Source organism: Petaurus breviceps, unplaced genomic scaffold, assembly GCF_028583685.1.
Source record: "Petaurus breviceps papuanus isolate PSGF00001 unplaced genomic scaffold, PetGlider_PUasm1.0 187, whole genome shotgun sequence".
In the NCBI taxonomy this organism is placed as follows: Eukaryota; Metazoa; Chordata; class Mammalia; order Diprotodontia; family Petauridae; genus Petaurus; species Petaurus breviceps.
The window spans coordinates 10,817,066-10,844,118 of NW_027185799.1; the positions used below are offsets into that span (position 1 = coordinate 10,817,066).

Sequence of the window (27,053 nt, forward strand, 5' to 3'; positions counted from 1 at the left end):
TATCTATCTATCTATCTATCTATCTATCTATCTATCTATCTATCTATCTATCTATCTATCTATCTATCTATCGCTGACATCTGATGTATAAACCTTAAATTTAGGTCTTTAAAATTCCTAAAAAGCTTTCCTGATTCATTAATTTTCCCCTTTCCTGAGTGTCATGATTGGTTTATGTCAGTCTCTGAAGAATCAAAGTTACACATTCATTCAAAATGTGATGGAGAGCTACAAGTAGGTATGAGCAAGTTACAACAAATAATTAATAAAGAATTAAGCAGGAGAAACAGAATGAAAGATATCATCAGAGCTAAGTATCACTAGAACAGGAGGTAGGCTGATCCACTTGTTGGGCTCTCTCCAAGAATAGAAGAATTTGGATGAGGGGTGTACAGGATAAGAAAGTATGTATCTATTGATATTAAAGACAATCTGCTTTTAAAGGAATGTTCTCCTTTAACAATAATTTCAAAAAAACGCGTGTTATAAATAAATTTGTTTAAAAAACAATAATTCATACTTCCATAGAAATCCTAGGTAGTATATACTCTCTTCTAACAGCAGTTGGCATTTCAAAAGAAAATAGCTGACAATGAAAATGACTAAATAAATGTTTTCACGTAAAGATTGGCCCCTCCCCAATCCCCATCCCAACATCTCCCAAATCTATATTTACTATATTAGGTCACAGGTAGAGGGGAAAAGGCAAGTCTCTAAGAAGGTTCTGGAAAATTTAAAGAGAGTTTGTAGGAATTCTGTCTTGAACAGTGGTTGCTGAGTTTTGAACTTTAAGATAAGATGTTGAATGCAATATATTTTTTCAATTTGTTGATCATTTTGATGTGATATACAAACATACATATTTATATATATATATATGTATATCCTCTTAACCTGGGGTTTTTATTATTGAAAAACATAAAATGATATTTTAATTGAAATTGTACTGGGTAGTTTCCTTCCCTCTTATCGGCATCACTGTCAAGAGAAGGTTTTTTTCCACAAAGCCTTTCCCAAGTCTTCTTCTAGTGCCTTCCTTCTGTTAATTATTTCCTATTTCTCCTATGTGTAGTTTTTGTTTGCTTGTTATCTCCCTCCCATTACTCGGGGGTAAAGATTGCCTTTTGCCTTTCTTGGTACACAGTAGGTGCTTAACAAGAGCTTACTGACTCATTGAATTAAAATGTATACAATGCTTTAAACAGATTGTCTTAAACAACTGGAGTAACTATATTTCTTTGGTGAATGATATGATTTCTGTGGTTATAGTCTTACTGCCTCCAGAAAGTGAAGTACATTCAACACTTTATGTTCTTAAATGAAAAAAAAAAAAAGACACGTCTTGATCAGATCTGATGCCACATAAAATCATGAGATCATAGGAGTTAGAGCCTAGACAGGACCTTAGAGATAACCTAGGTTAACTTCAATTTATAAATGTGGAAACTGAAATATAAGAAAAGTATTTATGGAACCCAACTCTCTGGTATATATAAAGTCTTGTGAAAATTAGATACACTTGTGAAATTCAAAAGCTGTTTCACTTTCTATTGGCTGTACTCAAAGGAGAGGCCTTTACTGGAGAGAAGAGGAAATGAATAATTATCAAAAGAAGACTAAATAGAAGCACAATTCATTCATTTGCTAATTGTTCTTCCATTACCCAATCATTAACAAGAGTTGGGCCTTTAGAAATGACATTTTTGTTTCATGGATTTCATACACACACACAATTTATAAAATCTAATCCATTCACTTCTAATAATTTTTCTTACTATAGACATTAACTGGACTTAGGGTTTTAGAAATGAAATATTTTATAGTATTAATATTCTCTTCCTCCTCAAATTATTTATTATTTACTTGATCCTGTATTAATAGTATCCCCTCAGTAGAACGTAGGAATCTTTAAGGACAGAGACTGTTTAATCTTTGTTCTTCTGTCCCTAGTGACTAATACCATACATTACAAATACTAAGGTCTTTAGTAAATAAAGGTTTGCTTAAATGAATTGAATTGATATATACTTAATACTTTACCACATAACCAATTCTTTTCTTGTATCAGTAGAATTACTTTAGGGTCATTTAAGATAAAAATTGCTATATAGATTGCAGTTATTAATACAGTGCCATTATGCTGCTCTGGTTTTTATACATAAATTGTAAAATGCAGGAGAATAACATAAGGAAGCCTTCATTTGGGTTAAGTTTTCCAGAATCACTTTTAACATTTGAGTTATTGCACTGCAGGGCTTAGGTTTTATTTATTTATTTTGGGGGTGTGGGAGTGAGGTGGGGAGGGTAAGGGGTACGGGTGGTGAAAGAGGAAGAGAAAAAGCTGAAAAGGACCACTAGCCACAAAGGAATCTCGAGAATAGTGTAGCTGAGGCAATAAAATACAGTACAAGTAATTCTATACTGAATTAACAAAAAGTCTTTTTGTAAACCTGCTATTTAAAAGGGCAAAAAAGCCCTCACACTGCTTTGGTAATAGAGCATTATTTGGTCTGGTTGCATCTTAAATTTAACCTGACCTCCCTTTTAGTCTTAGTCTTTGTCTTTTGCCCAAAGGAGTTTGCCCTTTTAGGAGAAGAGATAGATGCCTACAATCTCACATGGCTTGTCTTTGGGTCAGCAGGAGTAAGAATATTTTAATTTTAGCAAAAGTGGTCATGAAATTATCAAAAACTTGCCGATTCAAGGGCTAGAAGGGACCTTAGAGATTACTTACTCCAGTTTCCTCATTTTACAGGTGGGGAAACTGAGGCCTTGATTAGGTAAGTCATTTGCTCAAGGTCCCATGTATTAATGGTAGAGTTGGTACTTGAACTTGGGTGTTGTAACTAGAAGTCCAGCAGTCTCAGTCCTGATGAAACTGAGTAAAACTAAAGGTTAAAAGGTTGTAGGTAGAGTGAGGGAAGGGCTATAGACACAGAAATGAATAACCTCAAACTTCTATTTCTGACTTTTCTTTATTTTCCATTTCACTTTCTGAGGTCTTATTCTAAAAGTCATACAAATAGGGTGCTACTTTCTGGATTTGCAAATGGCAGTTCGAGAAGATTAAAAAATTCCAAACAAAACCACACCCTACCAACATGCAGAATTTGGTGATAAAGACAAAAGCCTTCATTCACTTTGGGAATTTTAGGAGAATATGTGAGCTCTCTAATAGTAAAAATCCTTAAAAATAAATCTTGTGGATAGAAAATAAACTATAAAGCAATACTTATAAAAACTGTTTGATGCTGAATTTTAAAGATGGAAAAATAGATAATTGGAATAAAAGAGTCAATCCAAAATATAACCTAGGGCATCTAAAATAGTAGTTTTATAAATCCAATATTACTAAATTTTGGGGAATGGAGTTATGATTGACTAAAACTGAATAGGTGTTTGGTGAAAAGAGAATTCAGTTACATGCTTTATATAACATGCTAAACTCCCAATAAATCAATAATCTAAATAATAAAAAACAAAAATTGGAAGAAAAAGGAATCTTATATTTATCTTAGTTGTAGGAAGGAGAAACAAGTTTATATGTTACAAGAAATTTTGGGATATAAAGTTGAAGGATTTGACTAAACCCAAATTAAAAAGATTTTGCATGACAAAAAGCAATATTTTCCAAATGCAAGAAAAAGAAACACAGATGAAAAAAAAATCTTTGTAGTAAATATATCAGATAAAAATCTGACACTATTCTGTTATTGGATCAAAAGTGCCAGAGTAAATCATTGAAATAGAACAAAGAAGCCAGAAATAGAATCTAGGATATGTAAGAGACCAGTGTCTGATAAACTCAAGATGACAAAACTTTGGGGAAACATTAAGAAACTTTTTTTCATGCAATAATGGAATGATGATTGTTATCCCTGTTCCCAATCTGAAAAAACAAAAATACCCAAGTAGATGATTTTAAAGGAAGAAAAATAAATTGTTCTTAATTACTTGAAAAAATATTTAAACCAGGAGTTCTTGAAATTTTGTACCTCTTTGTTTTGTATTCATCAGGTATCCCTTTGTTAGTCTGGTGGACCTAAGGAATCCTTCTCACAATAATGTTTTTAAATGCATAAAACAAAAGATATATTAATATAAAGAAAATATATTGAAATGCAATTCTTAAAATATATTTTAAAATAACAGAGCTTCCTACCCCCACGTTAAGAGCTTTGATTTAAAGTAATAATGAGAAAAATATGAATTAAAACATCATTGAAGTTTAGACACACCAAAATGGCAAAAATGACTAAAGATGATAAAAATCAACATAAGCTTGCTATAGGAAAATATATTGTTGGAACTGATTATAAATTGACATAAGCTTTTTGGACAATAATCTGACAATCAATATACAAAAAGAGTTATAACACCAACTGTAGTTTTTGACCACTAGACAAACCAGGAATCATATCAAGGATGATATTAAAAGGCAACATAAAATGCCAATCTATCTGTACAGAAACATTCATGTCTTCTTTCTTTTTACTGTTGAAGAACTGTAATGGCCAATCAACCACCAAGGAATGGTTGAATGATTTGTGATATGACAATAGGAACTATTACTCCAAGATAAAAAACAATAAATTTGAGCAATACAAAGAAAGACAGGTGAAATTACATCCAGTGAAGATAACAGAATGAGGAAAACGCTTCTTAACAACTAAATAAGACTGTAATACCTAATAATGGTGACAAAACTCTTTAAAGAAATCAGAACATACTTTTTGTTAAGTTGATATTATAGTTTTTCACTTGCAAAAGATAAACATGTAGTTTAGATTCTATGATTTTATTCTATTTTGTTTATTTGTTGACAGTGTATAATTCAAATTAAAAAAATTAATTAGGCCATTAAATATCATTAATTAATTTATATAATAATATTTATTACTTAATCATAGCTTTTTATGACTGAAAAGGGACTTAGAAGACAGTCAGTTAATCCTTTCACCTTCAAGCAGAACCATACCTGAGCCATCACCAAACAAATGAGAATCATTCCTATTTAAGGTTCTTTTGTCAGAATGTACTTAATCAGGGTGGCAAATTTTCTCTTTTATTTCTTTTGACTTGTGACTCTTTAAAACAGATAAAAATTCACTACAGGTTAGTGGTACATGTTTAATTTCAAGGTCCTAAATCATGTGTAGTTCCTTACTTATGACCTTTCATTTCTGAGAGCATTTTCACTGTTTCCCATGCCTAGAAGTCTCTCTATCCTCATCTTTGCCTCTTAGGTCTTTCTTGATCAAGTGAAAATAAATTTGTAAAATGCTTATCACAGTACCAGACACACATAGTAGGCCCCTTATAAATGCTTATTCCCTCCCCTCCAGATTAATCCCTCTTCCTTGGCTTCCTTCAAGTCTCAACTAAAATCCTATCTCCTCTCAGAAGTCTTTCCCAGAACTCCTTAATTTTAGTACCTTCCCCCTGAGATTCTCTCTAATTCATTGTATGTATGAATATATGGATGAATGTGTGTATATATATAATCTTTATGTATGTATTTATGTATGTATATGCATCTTATTTGTACAAAGTCATTTGCATGTTGTCTCTCCCATTAGACCTACTCTTCTTGAGAGTAGGGACTGGGACTAGTTTTTGCCTCTGTATCAGCATTTTACACAGTGCTTGGCACTTAGTAGATGATCAATAAAACTTGTTTACTTGATCCAAGCACAATTTTCCAAAGGATTAGCTTACTCACTGATCCCAAAATATATCATATGGAATGTCTTCCTTTTCTAATAACTGCCCATATATATTCAGGGGGTTCCATGTACCTCAGCCATGTACTAGGACTTTTCTACCTTATTATGTTCCTTAGGTGTCCAGGAGAAATTAAATCATCAAAATGAAGGACAGTTTTGTTGCTGACACTGACAAATGCAGCTTAAAAAAATCAATAACTATCAGTAAGTTCTATTTCCTAATTGCTGTTAAGTAAATACCGTGGAATAAAATCAAAGATCCAAGATACATTTTTATTTTTTGAAGAGAAATAATATAATATAAACTTAACAAAAGGTATCTCCCTGTAACAGCATGTTGTTTCCATTCCATTATCTTCACTATACATCATTTCACATGTCTTTCTTTGCATTGTCCAAATTTGTTTCTTTTTTAAAATCTTGAAATAATAGTTCATTATGTTCACATATCACAGTTTATTTAGTAATTCCCTAATGGATGATTGTCCATGAAAGTTGTTTCTAGGTTTTTTTTTCTAGTAAAATTAAAGCATATATGAATGTATCTGTATGGATAGATCTTTCCCTTTTTTAAAAATAATTTCTTTGGGATGTAGAATACCTTTGAGTGGTCAAAAACCATAGCTGGTTTAAAAAATCTTGACTTAATCCTAAAGATGGTATTAAAACAAAGGAGTCTTAGTTAAAAAAGCATTCATAGGAGCTTCATTGGCAATAGTGAAAAACTAGAAAAACCCTACATTTCCAATGATTGGGTCATGGATAAATAAAGTGTGGTATATCAGTATGCTACTGGCAGGGGGGTATGCAGGGAAATGTTTAACAATTGATTCTCCAAAGCATAACACACTTTAAAGTTTAATCTTCACTATTAAAATTTTCTCTCACTTCCTTAATTTAGACAATTAACAAAATAATAAATTAAGCTCTGATGTGTAGTATTTTCTGATTTCCCAGGTATAAATGTTCATACTGAAAATTTAACAACTGGCTCCTATTGGTGCCATTTATGATGAACGACCCAGAAAGGGGTTGATGCTAAGAAAAGAATAATTAAGAGTTGTGGTATGAAGTGGAGAATCTATGGAGAGTAACTGGGTTAGTAAGCATCTATGCAGAAAAGAAAACTGACAACAAGGTTAAAAAATTTAGAAAAAAAGTCCTATTTCTTGTGAAAGTAATAGACTTATTCTCTTTAGGAGGCTGGCCCTAGTATGATGAACTAACAGCCTTTTCCTATTAGAGGAGTGTCTTAAAGCCTCTCTAAATTATGGAATCTTAATTTTGTGGCTACAGTGAGAGGTTTCATTACCATGAGTGGAGGTATCACCTTATCATTTAGCTTTTGTGTCAAGTTAAAATTGTTGTAAGTGTGTCAACTTATTAACTTAACTGATTAAATCTTAACTTGTTCTTGATAAAGCATGAGTTTCCTTGAAACATAAGCATCCTATAGAAGAAAAGGATTTATTGATGGTTGAAATCTTTCTAGTCATCTTCATATGTCCCACAGATGAAGCGATGCTTTTCCTTGTGTGGGCAGCAGAAGCTCATGGTTAATTTCCACTCCTTTCTGGACTTTCTAAGACTTCATCAAGAGGGCTGAGAAAGATGAAAAACCAAACGGGCTACAGGTATGTAGGAGTATACAGGCAGGATAGGGCAGATCTGAATGAAGCAGAGTAATTTTGTTGGTCTCCCTGCTTTTAATATATTTATTATAAGTCTTGGAAACTGAGGGCTCAGCACTTACATAATAATGAATTTACCTCCCACTTGGCTTTTTGGGTTTAGCCAGACACAGCATGGATTCAGAATTAGGCATTTCTTGAGGTTGGTTTGATCGTTACAAAAAAACATTTTGCAGAGATCAAAATGTCATGGCTGCTTTTACTAAAGCTCCCCTTTCCCCCGCCCCCTTTTTTTTAAAGTGGGGGTGAGTAGATATCAGTTGGAAGCCAGAATGTAGTTTCAATGCAAAGCTGAGTTTGTTTTCCCTCGACTTTGATAAAAATCTCATTTACTGCAAATGCTAAATCCTTTTCAGGAACTATTTCTACTTCACATGGAATAAAGGGTTTATCTGGCATGTTGTGAGAGTTTCTTTCCGCTAATTCAACATGTTTGCTGTGGCTTTCCAGCTAAAGTTCAGTTAATTAAAATAGAACTTAATGGACTTAACATATATTGGTGGTGACAGGGCCCATGCTTTATTTTGGCACACAGTGATTCCATTAATTTGTCTTTGTCACTCTCTAGGGCACAGCTGAGCGACACAACTTGGAGTTAATTTTCGGTAAAGTAGATGGAGAAGGAAAGCTGGTGCTGGTGGGTGAAGCTGAAATTTAGAATAACTTGGTTTATTGTAAAATATTCTGATAACCAAATGGGAAAATAATCTTCTACCTAGAGTTTTCTGTTGAATTTGCTTTTTACATACATGCTACGAGCCGAGTAAAGGAGTAGAGAGCATTTTATCCCAAATGTTGGAGGAAAATAATAATTCACAGTGCAATACAGCAAAAAGGTCTGGATCTAGGATCCTGCTTTTTGTAAGAGAAGAGATTGAGAAGCGGCTTCAGAGGCCATCTAGTCAAACCTCTCAGGCATTGAAAAATCTGAGGCTGAGAAAAAATGAAACTTTTTTTTAGCATGGATCAAGCCCTGGACCTGGAGTCAGGAAGCCCCGAGCTCAGATTTGGCCTCAGACACTAGCTGTGTGACCTTGGGCCATTCATTTCATCTATGTTTCCCTTGGTTTCCTTATCTGTAAAATGGAGATAATAACAGTACTTCCCTCTCAGAGTTGTTAAGGGGATCATTACGTACTTAGCATTAGTGTCTGGTACATATGTAAACACTTATTCCATTCCTTTTCCTGATCCCCCTTAAGTGTAGTGCTTTCTATGGATTATCTCCAATTTATCCTGTATGTAGCTTATTTCTATATAATTGTTTTTGTGTAATCCTTCTGTGATACTGTGAGTTCTTCAAGAGCAGGGACTGTTTTGTTTTTTGCCTTTTTTTCTGCATCTCCAGGTACTTAGCACAGTGCTTGGCTCATAGTAGGTGTTTAATAGATGCTTATTGGCTAACAGTGTAGGTAAACAGCTGCTGCTACCTTAGAGCATCAGATAATTGTCTGGGAGAACTGGGAGATTGTCTAGGCTCACAGAACCAAGATATGTCAGAGATAGTGCTTAAACCTGGAACTTCCTGACTAACATTTCTGTCACTTTAAACTTTGCAACATACTTTACTCTCCTCTCATTTTAGCCTAACAAAAACCCTGTGAGGTAGGTATTGTGCCCATTTTATACATGAGGTCATAGATGACTTGTCCATGGGCACACTGCTAGAGGGTCTGAGGTGAAATTACAACTCAGTCTTCTCAATGACCAATTTAGCAATGCTATCCCTTATACCACACTCAATGGAAAAACTAAGCATTTAGGTAGTGATGTTGACAAATTAGGCAGTAGAGGTTCTGGGGAAAAGTGGCTATGCTATTGAATGATATGCCTTTTATGAGAGAAGGGCTCTCTCTGTCTCTCTTTCACACACACAGACACACACACACACACACAGAGGAATGAGTAGATCCTGGCCCCTAGTTGCATGTGACATAAACAGAGAAATTCAGTATTTAGGGAAAGATATCAGTAGTTTCTACAGCCCATTTCCCCACTATCCAGTTGGGAATCATTGAATCCTATCTCTAATGAAACTAAATTCCAATGACTTGATAATTTGCTATGACTAAAGATGCCATCCCCTCTACAACTTCATTTCTCTATAGTATTAATTAACCTTGCTGTCTTAGCCAGATTCCAGTCTCATTTTACACATGCTATCAATTTGATTCAGGCTCATTTTGTCCTCATATTCAATCCCTTCTGCATTCTTCCTTCATTTCTTAATTTAAACTGTAGGGCCACTCTGTCTCGGCCAAACCATTGCCATGTCTCAACTCAGACGTGCATGACATTCCCACACATAACATTGGGTACAGTCTGGAAATTCTATGAAAAAATTCATGATTGAATTCCCTTTCATCAGATGCCACTAATACGTACTGTCTATAACTAGACTCTCTTCAAGGACCAGTAATTTTGTTGGTTTAGGTTTTCCCTTCTCTGTTACATTTTGCAGCTTCTAAAACTTAACAAAAATTATGAATTTTTATGGACAAAAAATTCATTACTCTGAAGCTAACTGAAAGGTGAAGATCTCTTCTGAACTTTGCTAGCTAGGTAAACTCTGACAATAGGCAAATACTCTAACATTGGTTCTAGACTTCAAGTCTATCCAGGCTGGTAGGTCTTATTCTGCTAGTATAGTCCTTGAGAACCCACAGTCATAGCTAGACCATTTTTTCCCATGATAAGGTTCTAAAGGAGGATTTTAATGGAACTATGAGCCATCATAAAACATTTTAAAAACCACCTTAACATTTCTACATCTGGTTTCTCTTGCTGAGAGTTCAACACATTGATTATGATTTTATCTTAGCTAAATATGGAGAAACTCCTCTCCAGAATTTAGGCCACCGCATGGTGAATTTTTTGGCCGGGGAAACCCATTTGATATTGGGAAGGATCACAATTTCCATATGTGGAAGGCGTACTCAGACCAACAAAAGCTCAGATCATTCAACATATCCATTAGGGCTTATTATAGTAGTTCTGAGATGAACAATTTCAATATAATTTATCTAAACTTGGGTTTTGGGGCTTTCTGTAACCAACACAATTGATTATCCAATCAAGGAGTTTAATATTTATTGAACATCTCTATGTTCACTATGTTGGGTACTGTAAGGAATATGAAGTTTACAGGAAATGGGGCTTATTTTTGAGGAGGGACAATCAATTAGAAAACAAAACATGGAAAATTTTAAACGAGGACATAGGATTAAATTCTATATGATCAAATTCCAAATGAATGGCATAGATAATAATGTTTATAAAATACCACAAAAATAAATTGTTGTTATTACTTCAATGTTTTGTGGATCTATGATTTAGTCGCTTAGGTGAACCCCATCAAAGAAATACTGCAACCTTTCATGGGTTTGTGAATTATTGGGTCCAAAAAACCCTATCACCAGATGACCAGGCTGCAGGTGATGAGTCTCTCTCCACTTAGCCTGACTGAATTTCTGTCAACACATACAGCCATCATTACTGGGGTCACAGTAGAAAACTGTAACTTGGTATGCCCTGCCAGAAAATATGTTCTACTAGCCTCACCTCTAAGAATAGCCAATATTGACATAGAACTTTAAGGTTTTCAAAGCACTTTCTATATGTTATCTCAGATGATCTTCACAACAACCCTGTTGGGTAGGTGTTGATATTATCTTCATTTTACAGATGAGGAAACTGAGGCAGACAAAAGGTAAGTGATTTGCCCAGGGTCACAAAGCTAGCAAATGTTTGAGGCAGGATTTGAGCTCAGATCTTTTTGATTCCAGATCAAGCACTCTTTCCCTTATGCCAACCTAGATACCCAAAGAGTAGGGGGGTAATTATGGCATTAGTGAGACATCAGAATAAGATTTGATTGAATATATAATTATTAAATATTATGATTAGTGATGGTACTAGCATTATCCGGAATTTATATAAAAAAAAGATGAAAATTGACTCAAGATCTATTTTATAGAAGAGGAGTTAGTCTTGGGGTGGGTCTTGAAGCCTTTGAAAACTTAGAGAGGTATGGGGAGGGCACTTCAGGTATGTGGAGAGAGAGTATAAGAATAATGTTACATTTATATAGCTCTTCTCACAGCAACCTTGTAAAGTAGTTAAGTATTATTTTCATTTTGCAGATGAGGAAACTGAAGTTCTGAAAAGTTAAATGACTTGCCTTTATTTGCACACCTCCTAAGTGTGTGAGGTAGGATCTGAACCTGTCTCTGGATTATAGGTTCATTCCTCTCTCCACTGTATCACACTGTCTAGCAGCAGTGATACTGGAAGGACCAAGAGATGATTAGAGAATGCTGGGTAAAACTGGTTGGTCTGGGACAGAGATTTAACTGTTCTTTGTACCACCTACACAAAAGAGTCACTGTGAATTTCTTTACATAAGGAGAGTAAAATTTAAGAACGTTTAGTTTCAATGGACCTGTTGTCTGCTCAATTATCTCTAAGCAGCATTTATACTGCAGAAAGACAAATCAGGTGCTACATTGTTAGATGCTAAAGAAATATATCAAGGGATTATTTTTTCTTTTAACAAGCCCTTGTTCCATGTTTCTGTTGCTTGCAAGAGAATTCTTCAAGCACCTTGTTTTGTGGCTATAAAAAACAGTACTTTCTGGAACCATTACTGATGTTTGGCTCACTAAATATACTTTGGGGGCAAATATAAAAACACATGTCAGACAATTAACATTTCTAGTCAATTTTTTTTCCCAAACAAGTATTCCTATTCTTAACCACTGGGTTAAGTCATCCACATTCTCAGACACCTTCCAACGGGAATAATATAGATATACGCCTAGGCATTATATTTTTAAAATTCATTTAAAAATGTAAACAAGGTATTTAAGACCTTCAGCATTACCCTATTCACTATTACTGGCCTTTCTTTCTATATCTAATTCCTCATGAATTCTGTTCGTACAGATGTATGACAAGAATTTCCTTCAGTTTCTCATTGAATCAGCCCCATCACTAAGCTGATGCCATCTGGCATCCAGATATTATGGTTGCCCTCTGCTTTCTTTCTTTCTTGCCTTTTTTTTCCTTTAATGGCTCACACCAAAGTTATTTATGGCAACACGTTAAAAGCCTGGGTATCGTGTTAAAGCACAAAAATGTTTTCCCAGTCATGGAGTAAATCTGTTAACCAAAGAATCCAACAAGACAACTCAGGATTTTAAAAAATGCAATATCAAGGAACACGAGACCATGTATTCCTCCCTGGCTTGTGTGGGTTAGATGAAAGACGTTCATCTGGAAAGCCCCAGGGACTTTCTGTGAAGGTTCTTCATTAATCGATGGGTAGGGGGGATGCTCAATGTAATTCAATGAAATAAGTCCCTATCATGTAAAAAATAACCTTTCTCCCACCTGCTGCCTTCAGTCAGATTCTGACCATCCGGACCACAGCTCTGAGCAAGAACCGTAATTTAGAAGTCCTCAAGTGAAACAAATTCAGAAAAAGGAGGAAAAGTAAAAACAGATCCCAGGATACCCTGAGGTCACAAGATCAAGACAGTTTGGGTCAGTCCTGGTATTGGGGATGGTAGTGATGATGAAAATAAGTATGAAGAAGAGAAAATGAACCAGGACATTTCTGGTCTACATATTTTGCTTATCGTTGATGATCCTGAACATTCATCTCTGCTGTGGGTCTTTAGAACAGGCTATCCATGGGTAGGTGGCATCAGGTGGGTGAAGTCAGGTTGATAAAGAAAGGAAAGCAGGCCAGGGGAGAGAGCTATGATGATGAGGGGAATCAAGGTGGGTGTGTGGATTCAGAGATTCTTTTTGAGAGCAGTACTCCACTGGCTAACCATTCCCCAGCACCCCTACTTTGAGGGAGAAGCATGCTCTCCCAGCCTCCATCCATACTGGCACTATGGAACAAGCTTTGGTGACCCTGTGCTAATTACAAATCTGTTCTGAGCAACCAAAAGCTAGGAAGGATCTGATTTCCTTGGGTACCCAATTTGTCCTCTTTTCTTCTGCTTGAGAGCCTAGTAGTTCTGGTAAGTAAAAGATATATAATCTATAGAAATTTAGGGAACCTGAAATAGAAGGCTAGGTTTTTTGAATACTTATTGTGGTTCTTCCTTTCTGTTGTTAAGACATTGAAAGAGATGTGAGCCATTGTTATCATTGTTATTTTTTGTCACCCTTGTCTTTGGGCATGCAGCTCCACCCTAAGCTGTACAATTTGGTAAATTACATCATCCAGTGTATTCAATAGTATGTTAGTAGCCTGAAGGAGTCGAGGAAATGAACCATTTCCTTCCTACTCACATGCAGGATCAGGCATATTCAGCAAGGCATCTAGCTTCTAGGGTAGTAAGTTTCTGGTCAGTAGCAAAAAAAGTTATCTCCTGGGTCCTATTTCAAAATGTTCACTATTGTATTATCTCCAATCCCATACCCTCCAAACAATTAAACTGTCAAAATTTCTATTTTGTCTACTAGGCTTGAAGTGATGTTTATCCCTCAGTCCCAACAATGAATTAAAACCAAGCGTTGAAAATAGAAGATTTGTTGACTATGAAATAATTCTTTTGTCCATTCCTGAAAAGTTTGTTCTGTGACTGGCCTGAGAGTATAGGGAGGACAAATTATGGTACGTGTATCCCTGACCCCCTACTAACTATGAGCTCACGCCAAATTTTGAGAACTTTAAAACTCATAACTTTAAATAACCTTTTCATAACTTTAACTCTTTCTATCTCTGTCTCTTTCTGTCTCTCCATATATATATATATACATACACATATGTATGTATATATATACATATGTATGTATATAATATGTGTGTGTAATTGATACGCTCAGTCAAACTTTTAAATAACACATCCCAAACCTAAATTTATGTTCTTCGCAGTGATGACCAGACTCAGAAGGGCTATAATTTGACCTACTGGTGGAAAAAGGTGATTCCAGAGATAATTTTGTTACTTTGTCACTTCACCCATCCCATTTTCCAAAATTAGGAACCTACTAAAACTATACCAAAAAAAAATTGAGGTCTGTAATGGTCTTAAAGTTCTATGGATCTTTTTTTCTCAAATTTATCTCTAACATCACTATCCTTCTTCCTGTTATATAAACTCAATACTTTCTTGAAGATTTGTACTCAGTGGAGCTGAAAAACCAAGGCATCATTTTTTTTCATGTCTTTTCCCTGGAAATATATATACACACACATAGAGAGAGAGAGAAAGAGAAAGAGACAGAGAGAGAGAAATCTAAAGAAACCCAAGGAATTTTAATAGATTGGGGGCGGGGGAGTAAGTCTTCATTATGAGTAATGTACATCATTTGCCTTTTTGCCCTGCAGGTTTTTAATATCGCTTCTGTTTTTCAGATTTTCCGTAGCTAATTAAGTCACTTAATATTAATGGTAATAATTGAGGATCATAGAATTTACAACTAGAAGGGTCTTCAAGGGCTATGTAGTGTAGTGAAAAGCATCAGCTTTGGAGTCAGTAGATTTGAGTTTGGATCCTAGTTTTTCTACTTAACTGCTTGTGTTCTCTAGACCAAATGACAATCTCTTTGGGCCTCAGTTTTCTCATTTGTAAAATGAGAAAGTCGGATAATGGCAGAGTAGGAGGAGATCTTCCTCACAGTTGTTCCAACAAAGCCCTGAGAAGAACACCAGAAGGAGTAGTGATCAGTGGGGATCCAAAAACAAAATCCATCTCAGACCTGGACTGAGGTTCGGTACTGGACAATGACAAAGAGCGAGGCCATGGATTTAGTATATGCTGTATATACTCAATACCCTCCATCAGACCCTGGTCTGATGCGTGCTTGTGAGTAACAAGGAATAACACAGGCAAGGCGCTTAGACAAAAGGGGAGTCTGCAGCTCTATTCCTCAGCCTGCAGAGCCTTCCCAGCTTGCTGATGGGGACTAGGACCAGCACTAGCCTACCTGTGCTCTAGCACCAGGGTTGTGAAGACCAAACAAACTCATATTATTTTTTCTTTTTTTTGGAGGGCAGCTGGGGTTAAGTGACTTGCCCAAGGTCACACGGCTAGTTTTTGTGTTAAGTGTCTGAGGTCGGATTTGAACTCAGGTCCTCCTGACTCCAGGGCCGGTGCTCTATTCACTGCGTCACCTAGCCATCCCGAAACTCATATTAATAAAACACTTAACACAGTAAGTACTATAGTACTTACTATACACAGTATAGAACTGGGCTACATAGTAGGCACTCTATAAATGCTAGTTATTATTATTATTGTTAATCAGAGGTAAGCTCATAGTTGTATCTCCCAGACCCAAACCAGTTAAGATCTTGTAAAACTTAGAACAATATAGAAACAATCAAATGTCACCCTCCATCAGACCAGTTATAATTCATTTAAAGTTTGAAATGGGGGCAGGTAAGTGGTTCTTACCTTTTACAAAAAGTGGTAAGGATCTCGTGCCAGGCCAGGAATCAGGAAAATTCTGTTTCCTGAGTTCAAATTTGGCTTTAGATATTTACTAGCCATGTGACCCTAGGCAAGTCACTTAATCCTGCTTGCCTCAATTTTCTTCTCTGTAAAATGAGCTGGAGAAGGAAATGCAAACCACTGCGATATTATTGCCAAGAGAACCCCAAATGGAGTAAGGAAGAGTCAGACATGATTGAAATATGACTGAACAACAACACAACAGAGTTTGAATGTCCCTGACCTTAGCTGCTACTGACATCCTTGAAGAACACAGAACTCAATACACCAGCAGGATGACCTTAGATAATACAAAAGAGGCCTGGGAAAGGCTTTGACATTCACTCCACAAGTATATAGGACTTTGTCATAATACAAAGTCTCTATTCAGGAAGTAAGGTGGAAAAATGACTAAAAAAAAATAAGATGATGCCTATTATAAAGAGTTACTACCATTCTTGGGAATATTCAAAACATAACCCCAGTATAAGAAAATAACTCCAAAGTATCTATAAGCAAAGTCCCAAAGAAAAATGTACCTTGACTTGACTAAGATCAATTAAAATTCCTGGAAGAAATAAAGCAAGAGTTTAAAAAGGGGTTTAAATGATAATATACATGAATGGAAGTTCTAGAGAAAAGGCCTGGAAAAGAAATGAGAGATTTGAAGGAAAAGACTTGAAAGAAGAATTAATAACTTAGTATAAGAAGCATAAACCCTGACCCAAACAGGCTCCTTGAAAATTAGAATGACCCAAATAGAAGTTAATGACTACATGAAACAATAATGTATTCCATATAAAAACAACTGACCTGGAAAACAGATCAAGCGGAAATAATTCCTGAAAGCCATCATGAGCCAAAAAAAGAACCTGGGTATGATATTTTAAGAAACCATGAAAGAAACTTCAATTTTAAAGAACCAGAGGACAAATCCATCGATTACCTCCTGGAATAAACCCCCAAATGAAAAATCTCAGCAACATCCAAGCCAAAAACCAGACCTTCTAGGTCGAAGAAAAAAAATACCATAAGCAACCAGAATGAGTTCAAGTAATAAGGAACTGTAGCCAGGATCACACAAGATTTAGTAGATATTACTATAAAGGGGATGTAATATGATATGATATTCCAAAAGGCAAAAAAATACAGGCTTACCAACAATCCTAATTTACCTAGCAAAACTGAGTATGATCCTACACATGGAAAAAAAATAGATCTTTAACAAAAGACTTTCAAGAATTCCTGAAGAATTGAATAGAAATTTTGAAATACAATCACAAGATTCAAGATAAATATAAGAAGAATAATCAGAAGTGATTATACAAGGATGAAGCACTTTACAATTTTATAGGGGGAGCTGATATAAATATACCCTCAGAGCCCTAATGTCATTGGGGTAATTTGTTGTTGGGTGACTGTCCAAGTCATGCCCAACTATTCGTGACCCTGTGGATCATACTTTCTATGTTTTTTTTTTTTTTTGGCAAAGCTACTGGAGTGTTTTGCCATTTCTTTCTCCAGTGGATTAGGGCAAATATAGGTTAAATGACTTGCTCAGGGTCACACAGCTAGTAAGTGTCTGAGGTCACATTTGAACCAAGGTCTTCCTGACTCCAGACCCAATGCTCTCTACACTGAGCCATCTAGCTACCCCAAAACAGAAACCAAGGGATCTGTTTAAATATGAAAAAACAGACAAATATTTGGGTAATAGACATAGTTAAATAAGTTAGAGGTCCTGGGAATGATTTTATTATATTTTGAAGATATTAAGAGAAGAAAGGAAGATAAAGGGAAAAGGAATATACTAATGAAGAAATGCAAAAATGGTTGGAGAGCTTATCTCACATAATTGAGGGGCATAAGTAGGAGATTATATGAAGAAGGAGGAAAGGGAGAGGGAAACATATCACTTTCATCTTAAGCAATTAAAAGATGGTAGAACACACATAGAAAGAATTTGGTGTAGAAGTACATTCAACTCATTAGAGAAAAAAGAGGGAATGGATAGAGAATAATTTTAAAAAATGGCCGATTCAGGGAGGGATTAGTTGTAAGCAACAAAACAAAACACCTCAGAGGGCAGACTGTAAAGAAGGTTTAAAAGGAAAGAAAGAGGGGTGGCCCCGAGTTCAGTTCCGGCCTCAAACACTTAACACCCACACAAAAAAACTAGCCATGTAACCTTGCGCAAGTTACTTAACCCCAATTGCCCTCCAAAAAGGCAAAAAAAAAAAAAAAAAGGAAGGAAAGAAAAGGGGAGGAAATGTATGGATTGATGCAAAGTGAAATGAGCAAAAACAGGAGAACAATTTATGCATAAAGACTAACAACTTTGAAAGACCTAAGGTCTTTCAGCAATGCAATGACTAAGCATTTCAGAGGACTAATAATGAACTCTGTCAGCCACCTCGTGACAGAGATGTGGTGGATTCAAGATTCAGAGTAAGGCATATTTTTGGACATGGGCAAAGTGGGAATTTGTTTTGGTCAACTATACATATTTATTACAAGACTATTTGTTGTTGTTGTTATTTTCTTTTAGATTGCAAGGGGTGGGTATGCAAAGGAGAGAAAATAAATATTTGTTAACTGAAAGACAAAAATAAAATGAAAAAAAGAATCAGAAAGTTGAACTCTGTCACCTTCAAGGTCTCTTCTGACAAATTTATCATCCCAAGATCAATAGTCCATTCCTTACTCCCTTATTTTATAGATGACAAAGTCAAGGTTCTGAGAGACTGAAATAAGTTGTGTGGGGTCAAATAGGTAGGAAATATCAGAGAGTCAGTATTTGAATCCTGGTTCTTTGACCCAAATTTAGCACTCTCTGAACCAAAACTGCCAGTGGGTCAGTTAGGTTTGGTTTAGGTCCGACCAGGAACTGTACCCCTTCCCCTGGCTGCCTAACAAATTTCTGCGGTTCCATACATGGCAGATCTTGCAAAGGAGGATGATTGACAGTGCAACCCAGACCCAATACCAGAAAAGCAACACAGAGAACATAGATGCTACAAGTGACAAGGAGGCCAGCAGCTCAAATTTGAACATGAAAAAAGGTTCTTATAGATCACATTAATTCAGTTTTTTGCAGAGTCAGACCAGTATGTGAAAATATTATTGTACTTATCTTACAGTGACTGATTCCCATCATGATCTTGGATTTTTACTCATAATGGTCTTTACTTTTTTTGGGGGGAGGAAGGGCAATTGGGGTTAAGTGACTTTCCCAAGGTCACACTGCTGGTTTTTTGTGTTAAGTGTCTGAGGCTGGATTTGAACTCCTGACTCAGGGGCCAGTGCTCTATTCACTGCACCACCTACCCCTCCTTCCCTCCCCGCCCCCATTCATGATGGTCTTTAATCAGCTTAGGAAGGGAAGCTAGGTATCACAGTGGATAGAATGCTGGGCCTGAAGTCAGGAAGACTCATCTCTATGAGCTCCAATCTGGCCTCAGACACTTACTATCTGTGTGACCCATAGCCAATTACTTAATCTTGTTTGCCTCAGTTTCCTCATCTGTAAAATGAGCTGGAGAAGGAAATGGCAAACCACTCCAGTATCTTTGCAAGAAAACAAGAGTTGGGCATTACTGAAAAATGAACCAAAAAAAAATCAGCTTAGTATTCCAAATTTTAGGGTTATTATGATTATTTACCATTTACTTAACACTTTACATGGGCAACAAATGGACTTTCTAACTTATCTATGATTATAATGGAACCTTCCATTTCTATAGTTTATTCTCAATAGCCCTATGAAGTGGGTAGCATATTATATTCATTTAACAGATGCAGAAGGGGCGGAGCCAAGATGGCAGAGTAGAAGCATGACCTTCCCGTGGCTCTGGCTTCCACCTTCCCCAATCCATGTAAAAAGGGGACTCTTAACAAATTTTGGAGCTGCAGAACCCACAAAATGACACAGAGAAGCTAAGCTCCAGCTGAGAACAGCCCAGCAGGCCGGCAGGAATCAGCCAGCACAGCGCTCTGGGAGCTGAGCCAAGCCCCACGCGGCTTTAGCCCCAGGGCGGGCCTGACCAGCTGCCTGCCAGAGGGACTCCAGATCAGCAGCAGCTGTGGCCGTTTCCAGATTTATCAATACATAGATGCGAAGGACAAGGTGAGAGGCCAGTGCAGTCTGGACTTTGGGACCCAGTAAGTGGGAGTGCGTGGCTTTTACCCCTGGGGCGAGAAACCGCTGAGACGCTGGCACAGACAGCCAGCGCCACATGGCGGCTTCAGCTCCTGGCCTGCAGAGTGTAGGGGGACCAAGCACCAGTCTGAGGGGTAATCGCTCTTGCTTTAACCTTCTTGGATCTGGATTGCAGTCTAGGGTGGAGGTCCTGGGGTGTGTGTCCAGCTTGCTAGAGCGTGTGGAGACCTCAGAGAGGGCACCCATCTAATACCTCCGGCAGCTGAGAAAACCCCAGTGTTTGGGACAAAAACTCCCCTGTCTGGTGGCAGAGTCCTACTGTGGCAAAAAGCCCAAAAGTCAAATCATTGAGTGGCAAAATGAGCAGGCAAAGGAAGCAAAGCAGACAGAAGATTCCAACATTACACTCCTATTTTGGGGACAAGAAGGAGCAAGGCATGGAACAGGAGGAAAACAGTGAAGTCAGAACTCCTGCACCAAAAGCTTCAAAGGAAAATACAAGCTGGTTACAGGCCATAGAGGACCTTAAGAAGCAGATAAGAGAAGTGGAGGAAAAATTGGGAAGAGAAATGAGAACAATGCAAGAAAATTATGAAATGAGAGTCAACAGCCTGACTGAAGAAAATAATACCTTAAAAAACAGACTGACTCAAATGGCAAAGGAGGCTCAAAAAGGCAATGAGGAGAAGAATGCCTTAAAAAGTCGAATTTGCCAGATGGAAAAAGAATCTCAAAAGCTCACTGAGGAGAATCATTGCTTCAGAATTAGATTGGAGCAAATGGAAGCTAATGACTTTATGAGAAATCAAGATGCTGTTAAACAGATCCAAACAAATGAAAGAATAGAAGGCAATGTGAAATATCTCATGGGAAAAAACACTGACCTAGAAAATAGATCCAGGAGAGATAACTTAAAAATTATTGGACTACCTGAAAGCCATAACCAAAGTAAGAACCTACAAATTATCCTCCAAGAAATTCTCAAAGAAAACTGCCCTGATGTTTTAGTACCAGAGGGCAAAATAGAGGTGGAAAGAATCCACTGATCACCTCCTGAAAAAGATCCCAAAAAGAAAACTTTTAGGAATATTATAGCCAGGTTCTGGAATTCCCAGATTAAGGAGAGAATATTACAAGCAGCCAGGAAGAAACAATTTGAATATTGTGGAAACACAATCAGGATAACCCAGGATCTGGAAGCTTCTACACTGAGGGATCGAAGGGCTTGGAATGTGATATTCCGGAGGTCAAGGGAGCTGGGACTAAAACCAAGAGTCACCTACCCCGCAAAACTGAGTATCATGTTTCAGGGGAAAATATGGTCATTCAGTGGAATAGAGGACTTTCAAGCATTCTTGCTGAAAAAACCAGAGTTGAATAGAAAATTTGACACTCAGATACAAGAAGCAAGAGAAGCATGAGAAGGTAAACAGGGAAAAGAAATCATAAGGAACTTATCAAAGTTGAACTATTAACATTCTTACATGGAAAAACAATAATTGTAATTTATGAAACTTTTCTCAGTAGTTGAAGGGATTAGAAGTATATATATATGTCTATATATGAGGGTATATGGGCATATGAATACATATGTGAATGTGTGTATATATGTTTACAGGTATACATAGATAGAGGTCACAGGACCAATTTAACAGGAAGGGATGATACTTAAAAGGTGAAATTAAGAGGTGAGAGGAATATAATGAGAGGAGATGAGGAGAGACAGATTGGGGCAAACTATCTCATACAGAAGAGGCAAGGGAAAATGGTTACAATGGAGGGGAAGAATAGGAAGGCAAAAGGGAATGGGTCAACCTTATTCCCATTGAATCTGGCTTGAGGAGGGAGTGAAATACACACTAAATAGGGGATCTCACCCTCCAGGAGAATAGGGGGGAAGGGGATGAGAGGGGGGATGATGGAAGGGAAGGCAGGCTGGGGGGGAGGGAAGTTGGAAGCACCCACTTTTGAAAAGGGACAGGATCAAAGTAGAGAATAGAACAAGTGGGAGGTGGGATAGGAGGGAGGGAAATATAGTCAGTCTTTTGTAATATATCTACTACATTATTGTTTTGCATTAGCCGCACATGTACAACCTATACTGAACTGCTTGTCTTCCCAGTGGGGGTGGGTTGCAGGGGGGGGGGAAGGGAATGAATCTGGAATTTAAAGTTTTAAAAAAAAAAATTCAAAAATACATATATATATGTGTGTGTGTATATGAGTGTATATATATATATATATATATACTATTAATACTATCTTACATGTAATTAAGAAATAAGATATACAGGCACTGAGGCATAGAGATCCACTGGAAAAGTCGAAACAGGTATGGGAGAAAATATGGGAGAGAGCAGATTGGAGGTGGGGATATCCTGTGGGACTGCTGTTTTGGGGGGATGGGTGGGGGAAAAACGGGGAGAAAATTTGTAACTCAAAATCTGGTGGAAACAAATGATGTAAATCAGAAGTTAATAAAGCATTTAAAAAAAACCAATAATAACGATAATAATAGCTAGCATTCATATGGTGCTTTAAGGTTTACAAAGCTTATTAAAGTTTAATCTGCATTATTAACATTTGCTCCACTACTTTAAGTGTAGGCAATTAATAAATCAATAAATCAAGCCCTCAAAAAAAAAAAAAAGAGAGATGCAGAAGCTGAAGGTCATAGAATTAAAAGTGACTTGCCCTGGGTCACACAGCTAATTGGTCATAGAGACAGGGTCTAAACCCCAACAGTTCTACTAGTGGTGTTCTTTCAGGAACACAACACTGCCTTCTTTCCCTACCAAAGAGGTGGCAGAATTCCTATTTATATTCTGGGAAATACCTGCCTCTCTAAAACAATTTTCCGAGGTCAGCTACAGCATCGACCAAGAGCTAAGATCTCGGATCTCTGTGACCACTTTCTTCTTTCCTTTCAGATGCTTCCACATCTAAACATCACCATTCAAACAAAACCTTTTGGGGAGAGGGGAGAAACAACTTGTTGACAGCACATCATTTTGTCATTATTCACTGGTGAGTAATTAGCATTTGCTATAGATATATATTTAGAAAACTTGTTAAAAGAATCCAGGTCTGCAAAATTATGCCTCTCAAATTAAAATCAATTAAAAATTAAACAAAAGCAGTTAGTGTGGAACTCTGGACCTTTTTTTTTTAAAATAGGATTCAGTGAACTGAACATATGAAGTACATAAAATGTGGAAACTATATACACTTCATTACAGTATTCTACAGCTGCCACTTATTTCATTTTGGTATAAAAATAATTATTGTTTTGAGTACAATAGTGTCCATTTCCTTTGCACTGCCCCAGTGCTCCGATTTCCATCTACTTCAATTCCGATTAATCATGCCAAGATGGCAATTCCATTAAACTAAGAGCAAGATTTATTAGTCTAATATGTGGCTGTAGTTTCAATGGCTGCAACTATGTGTTTAACTGCTTTGGGGATTTTATTAAGATGAAAGCTAAACATAATGCACCTCAATCAGACTTTTAGTGGACAAAGCAACTTATAAAATGTTTCTACAGGCATTAAATTGTGCTTGCACCTTAGATTTGATGGGTATTTAATTGTGGGAAAGAGATTTAATTATTGATGAAAGATGTTCCAATTAATTTCTGCTCCGCTCTGATGCTACTTAAAGTCAGTCAAAACATAGCAATAAACAAGGGATTATGGGGGAAGAAAATTGACAAAATATAGAATATACAAAAGACAGCAGTATGATTGATTTTAGTTAAACAATGCCCGTCTGGTTTTAGACTTAGCCCAAGCCTTTACATAAGTATGGAGTAAATGGTTTTGTTTATATGACATCTTCCTGTGCCCTAAATGGTACCTTTGTGTATTAAAACAGCTAATATCCCTCTATAAAAAAAAACAAAAATAAAAAAAAACCTCAAAACAAAAACCAAGGAGCAGAACAGGTTGCTCAAGTCAGATTCTTACCGGAGAAAGCCATCCATAAGTTAGAACCTTAAAATGATACTGTAAGGTTGTATTATAATCTTAAACCAGTCTAGCTGCCTTTCCCCTAATATTATGTGTTGTTAGCTGTTTTTCCATGGAAGTATCTTTTAAATGACAGAGCAAACAATGAATACTTCTCTTCAGGAAATAGCTGAAATCTTTCCTGATGTCTTGAGCCAGACATGTGATGTATGGGGAGAACAGTGACAGAATGCAATTTATTTGGTCCCTATCTAAACCTGTACTTGGATATTATGTGTAAGTGTGGACATATAATTATGCTGGTACATAGGGTTGGGGACTTTCTGATGGGGAAACTCACTCCATCAAAGCAGAGTAACAACTTGTCTGCAATTCACACTCTTATAAAATTACCAACATAGATTTGTAGAAAATTACCTGTGGCCCTAAAATTTTAAGTCAAGACTTCCTGACCCCAGCGTCAGTCCTCTATACACTATGCCCTTGCTAACCAGCTGGTTCTTCAATTCAGACTTGTGCAAGATAGCATGGTACAATGGACAGAGTACATGGTAATACTTGTTAGATTTGCAAGCAGTTAAATTACCTAAGTTCTATGTGTCTCAAGTAACTACCTCAGACTCATCGACTGTGTAGTAGATAGACTGTGATCTGCACTGGGGAGAAGAAGAGAAACAAGGGGAAGTTTCCTATGCTTACAAAATGACACCGATTCTTGATGTATTTGCACAGCCTATATCGGCACCTTGAAAAGTTGGTAGACAGGATAAACTCTCCAGCCTTCTCATCCATAAAATGTTATGTCATCGAATGGAGTAGGTTTGGTTCTCTTTTGTTCTAGGACAACACTATGGGAGGGAAGAAAGAAAACTAGCCTAGTAGGCTGATGAGAGAAGATGGCACAATCTCCACTTTGCTCTCTCTGGGCAATGCTGAAAAACCTTCTGTGAGCAAACACACGTTGTGATAAAATATTATTGGCATGTTTGGGGACCCACAAAGCCATATTTCATCAGTCTTAAGATGTTTACACTTAGTTTGAAACTGAGAACCTGTGAAAGCTGAGACCAGGGAGGCACTTTCTTTTTTTAATTAAATGGTTTGAAAAGAAAAACAATTTGTACTCTCAAAACTTACGAGGGCTCTTCTGACACCACCGCTCCTTCTTCCAACTCTTGGGCTTGCTTATGCCATGGCAGTTTGGCTTCCACAGGAAGTTTCTCTGAAAAGCATAAGCGTAGACATGAAAAAGATGAGCTGACAACCAAGTCTGGGTTCTGGGGAAATCTGTTTTCTCTCTAAGTTCACCCGTCTTCATGGGCTGTATGTTTGTCAAGAGAGATTTTATCTGTTGATTATGTGCTAATAACTAATAGTTGACTTATTAATTTCCTGGTTCTTTTATTTGAATGGGACTCATATCATTAGAATCCTACAAATAAGAACTGTTTGTGGAGAGAAAGGCTTTCTGTATTTTGATGAACAAGGAACATTTTATGCCCTGTGTTGTATACCATAAAAAGTTCATTGTTGAGCTCAAGCAATAGAAACAAGGAGAAAATTACAACACCAAGAAGATAGGTTCCATACTGAGTAATAGAGGAAGGATTACAAGTATCTTCTTCTGGAAATCTTTTATGAAATTAATTTCAAATAAAAAACCACCTATTGAGAGCCTATTACATGCTGGGATCAGTGGAGGTCTATGGGTGTTAGAAGAGTAAGGCATATTCTCTTCCTCAAGGAGTTTAAAATTTAGTAACAGAGAATTAAAAACTGGACACAAATATCGATGTCATCCAACTGACTGTTCCTAATCATTGTCAGTGGTGGATGGCTAGGGCCCATGACCTTGCCATTTCTCATACCCATTTCTTGACTCTCCACATTGGAGTTTAAGAGAAATGGGATAATGGTTATGCATAAAGAAAAAGAGAATAGAACTATAAAGAATGAGAGAATAAATACTTCTGATAATTGAATGTTAACCTGAAAACTGCCTGAGCATATATATCTTATGCAGACATTTGTAAATTTAATAAAGGCCTTATGCAAATGAATTATGCCCTTTTCTTTTGGAAATTCTAGAGCAAGGGTTCTTAACTTGAGGTTCAGTAAACTTGTGTTAAAAATATTTTGATAACTGTATTTCAATATTATTTGGTTCCTTTTATAGTTCTATGTATTTTATCTTATGCCTTTACAAACATTATTCTGAGAAGGGGGTCTAGGCTTTACCAGACTCTTAAAGGGGTCCATGACACAAAGAAGACTAAAACTCCTACCTTGATACAGCAGGATTTAAAAGATAAACTCTCTAGTCCCCCCACTATGTTCTTAGGTCTTCACATGAATACCTCTGTATCGTCTTCTCCAACCACTCAAAATGATTTATTGTTGATGCAATTTCTAGTGTCTCTCATGTAGGGGCCAATAACTTAGTCTTTCCCATTTATATACTTAAAGGATGTGTATAAGACTGACTTTCTATATGTAAGCTTGGACTAACTCTTGATAATGGCTGATGTACATCTCAAGAAACAGGGAACCAAACAACAAAAAAAGCTTTTTAATGTTAGTGCTATTGGTAGCATTGTATATAGTATGTAGGGTTTTATGATGGGGGAAAAGGAAGCCTCTTATTAATATATTTTTTTAAGTCTCTATCTTGGGATTATCAACTCTGATTCTAATGAGCAGCCACTTTGTCGTTCATTCTTGAAAAAAGAACAATACTACCTTCTAAAACTTAGCACAAAATATAAAAATTTACAAGACTCTTATATAGTCTAACATTTCTCATACTACAATTCCATTTAACTAAATGTGGTCTGCACCGTTTCCATCTTCCTTCCTTCCTTTTCTTTCTTCTTTCTTTCTTCCTTTCTTTCTTTCTTTCTCTCTCTTTCTTTCTTTCTTTCTTTCTTTCTTTCTTTCTTTCTTTCTTTCTTTCTTTCTTTCTTTCTTTCTTTCTTTCTTTCTTTCCTTCCTTCCTTCCTTCCTTCCTTCCTTCCTTCCTTCCTTCCTTCCTTCCTTCCTTCCTTCCTTCCTTC

At 36.6% G+C, this 27,053-nt stretch overlaps 1 protein-coding gene across 4 annotated transcripts in view; it reads right to left on the reverse strand.

Annotated features, from left to right (window-relative positions):
• ADAMTSL1 (ADAMTS like 1) overlaps positions 1–27,053 on the reverse strand; it is a 1,086,428-nt gene that overhangs the window by 169,527 nt on the left and 889,848 nt on the right. For all 4 annotated transcript variants that reach the window (XM_069090660.1, XM_069090659.1, XM_069090661.1 and 1 more), the window contains one exon: positions 25,138–25,222. In XM_069090660.1, the coding sequence (XP_068946761.1) occupies positions 25,138–25,222 (85 nt within the window). The remainder of the gene's footprint in view (positions 1–25,137; positions 25,223–27,053) is intronic.